Raw genomic sequence first — 2204 nt, forward strand, 5'->3', positions numbered from 1 at the left:
ACTTGACTTGGCCCACATATTTATATAACATAACATATTTACATGACATAACAAAATGATATAACATTTCACAGCCAGAATATGGTTACTTAATTATATATGTCAGCACACACACCGGCATACAAGACTACCAACATAGTTACATAGACACTGATTAGCTGGACCTCATGTTGATGACTCTTCTGTCGGCTGGTTATTATATCACACACTACCCAATACAGACATCAAATCTTGTCAGAGACACAGCGTAACAATAAAATACATCATACTGGAACAATATCAAAGTATACAGTATATAGTGAAAAAAAAAAAGCTCTGCTCCACAGTCAAATGGTTTTATTCTCATTTATATGGGCATCTGTATTTACATGCTAAATGTCAACACATCTTAAATGAAGGCATTCAAATTAATTTCCAAAGCTGGCATCTACACTAACTTATAACAGCAGGCATTTTTGAAATTTGAGTTGAGTTTCCAAGAGCAAACGAAGAACATTTGCCACGTCAACCAGAAACTTTCTGTAGTCGGCAATTTTTCTCGTCACTTCGGCTGTGATCTCTCAGGTGTTGCTGCTGCTGTTTTCTGTGGTCATTTTAGTGGATGCGCCGGAGGCATACAGATAGTCCTTAAACAGACTCATCACTCTCTGCTTGTAGGTCTTAATGGCAAAGAAGTAGATGACTGGATCCAAGCAGCAGTTGAAATTCATGAGTGAGACTGTAACCTGAAGGGAGAAAACTCTGGATTATGACTGATTGTGATGAGGGAATCACATGGGAATTTTTTTTTGAATCAATAAAAATGTAGCCCCTACCTGTAAAGACACCTTAAAATCCCTGAGTTCCTGACAGGATGGCTGGTGATGTATCTTCTTGATCATGAACTGCATGACATTGAGATGGTAGGGACTGAAGCACATGATAAAGGTGAGGAGGATGATGAGGATAATGGTGTTGACCCTATGGCCCCTGCGAAAACGGCAAGCCAGAGAATTCTGCCTGGCTGCAGCTCGCAGCTTCAGGTTGACTTTGGCATAGCAGGCTATGATGACCATCAGGGGACAGCAGAAGGACATGGTGCAGGCCATAAGCAGGAGGTAAGGAGTGGAGGGGGAGCCTTCAAAGTCTAGGTACTCCATGCAAGTTCGTCTTCCCTGGTGTTGGTGGAGCAAACTTCTGAACAGCACTGGGGATGTCTGCAGCAGCACCAACACCCACACCAGGCAGCAGACCCTCTGCACCACTTTCACTCTCCGCAAGCACTGTAGCCGGTGTGGATGCACCATGGCTAGGTAACGGTCCAGACTGATACAGGTCATGAAGGCAATACCTGATGATAGACATGACATTTTCTGTATACATAAATGGCCATCCAGTGACATGTATAGCCAGAATAAAAGATACAGAGTCAGAAGTATGGAGCTAATATAGAAACAACACATAAACACATAAACCTCTGTTATCTAACTGGAGAAAGCAAACAGACATTTGATCTAGAGGTGTCAAATATATATATATATATATATATATATATATATATATATATATATATATATATATATATATATATATATAGAAGCATCATAGTGTCCCACAGCAGATTTTGTGACTTTACCTGCATAGGTGTTTGCAAAAAAGAGAAGAGCTGTTAGTCTGCAGAGAAGGTCACCAAAAGGCCAATCAAACCAGCGGATGTAGTAGGTAATCCTGCCTGGCAGCGCCAGTGTGAACAGAGTATCAGACAGAGCCAGGTTGACCAGGTAGATGGAAGTGGAGTTGAACTTTTGCTTCCTCTGGCAGATCACATAGAGAACCAAGCTGTTACCACATAGACTGATGAGGAAAATCAGAGAGTAGAAAACAGGGAAGAGTACCACTGCTGCACTTTGGTAGATAAACACATCGCAGCTGCTCTGGTTGGCAGAGCTGTGGAAATCAGATGTGTCCACAGTGATGTTATCAAGAGCCATCCCACCTGTCATTTTGGAAAAAGATCATGTTTTAAATGATGAGTCATTAGAGGAAGGAAACAGGTGTGTAGAAGCAACTGAGTTCACTAAGACAATCTAGATATAAAGGTGATCATAATAAAAAAGCAGACTACTCACATAAGACGGACTGACGCCAAGCTGTTTCTCTGTGGATGGGCTTTTGTGCCTGTCTGGTTGACTGTTGATGGTAAATTAAGCTGGAGTACCTGAAAC

At 41.5% G+C, this 2204-nt stretch overlaps 1 protein-coding gene across 1 annotated transcript; it reads right to left on the bottom strand.

Moving 5' to 3' along the window:
* Positions 1–560: 560 nt before the first annotated feature.
* On the bottom strand, positions 561–1982 carry LOC115380230 (G-protein coupled receptor 183). The gene is made up of 3 exons (XM_030081320.1): positions 1616–1982; positions 816–1330; positions 561–725 (listed from the first exon to the last, which is right to left on the bottom strand). The coding sequence occupies exons 1-3, from the start codon at positions 1980–1982 to the stop codon at positions 561–563; spliced, it is 1047 nt and encodes a 348-aa protein (XP_029937180.1).
* Between the last annotated feature and the right edge of the window lie 222 nt (positions 1983–2204).

This window comes from Myripristis murdjan, chromosome 21 (assembly GCF_902150065.1).
Source record: "Myripristis murdjan chromosome 21, fMyrMur1.1, whole genome shotgun sequence".
NCBI classification, from domain to species: Eukaryota; Metazoa; Chordata; class Actinopteri; order Holocentriformes; family Holocentridae; genus Myripristis; species Myripristis murdjan.

Bases quoted from the DNA above. Each gene is read 5' to 3' on its own strand.
- LOC115380230 (XM_030081320.1), bottom strand. From the start codon at position 1,982: ATGACAGGTGGGATGGCTCTTGATAACATCACTGTGGACACATCTGAT. The intron at 1,331-1,615 runs GTAAAGTCACAA...GTCTATCATCAG, and splicing joins TTTTGCAAACACCTATGCAG to GTATTGCCTTCATGACCTGT. The intron at 726-815 runs GTAGGGGCTACA...TTCTCCCTTCAG, and splicing joins ATTTTAAGGTGTCTTTACAG to GTTACAGTCTCACTCATGAA.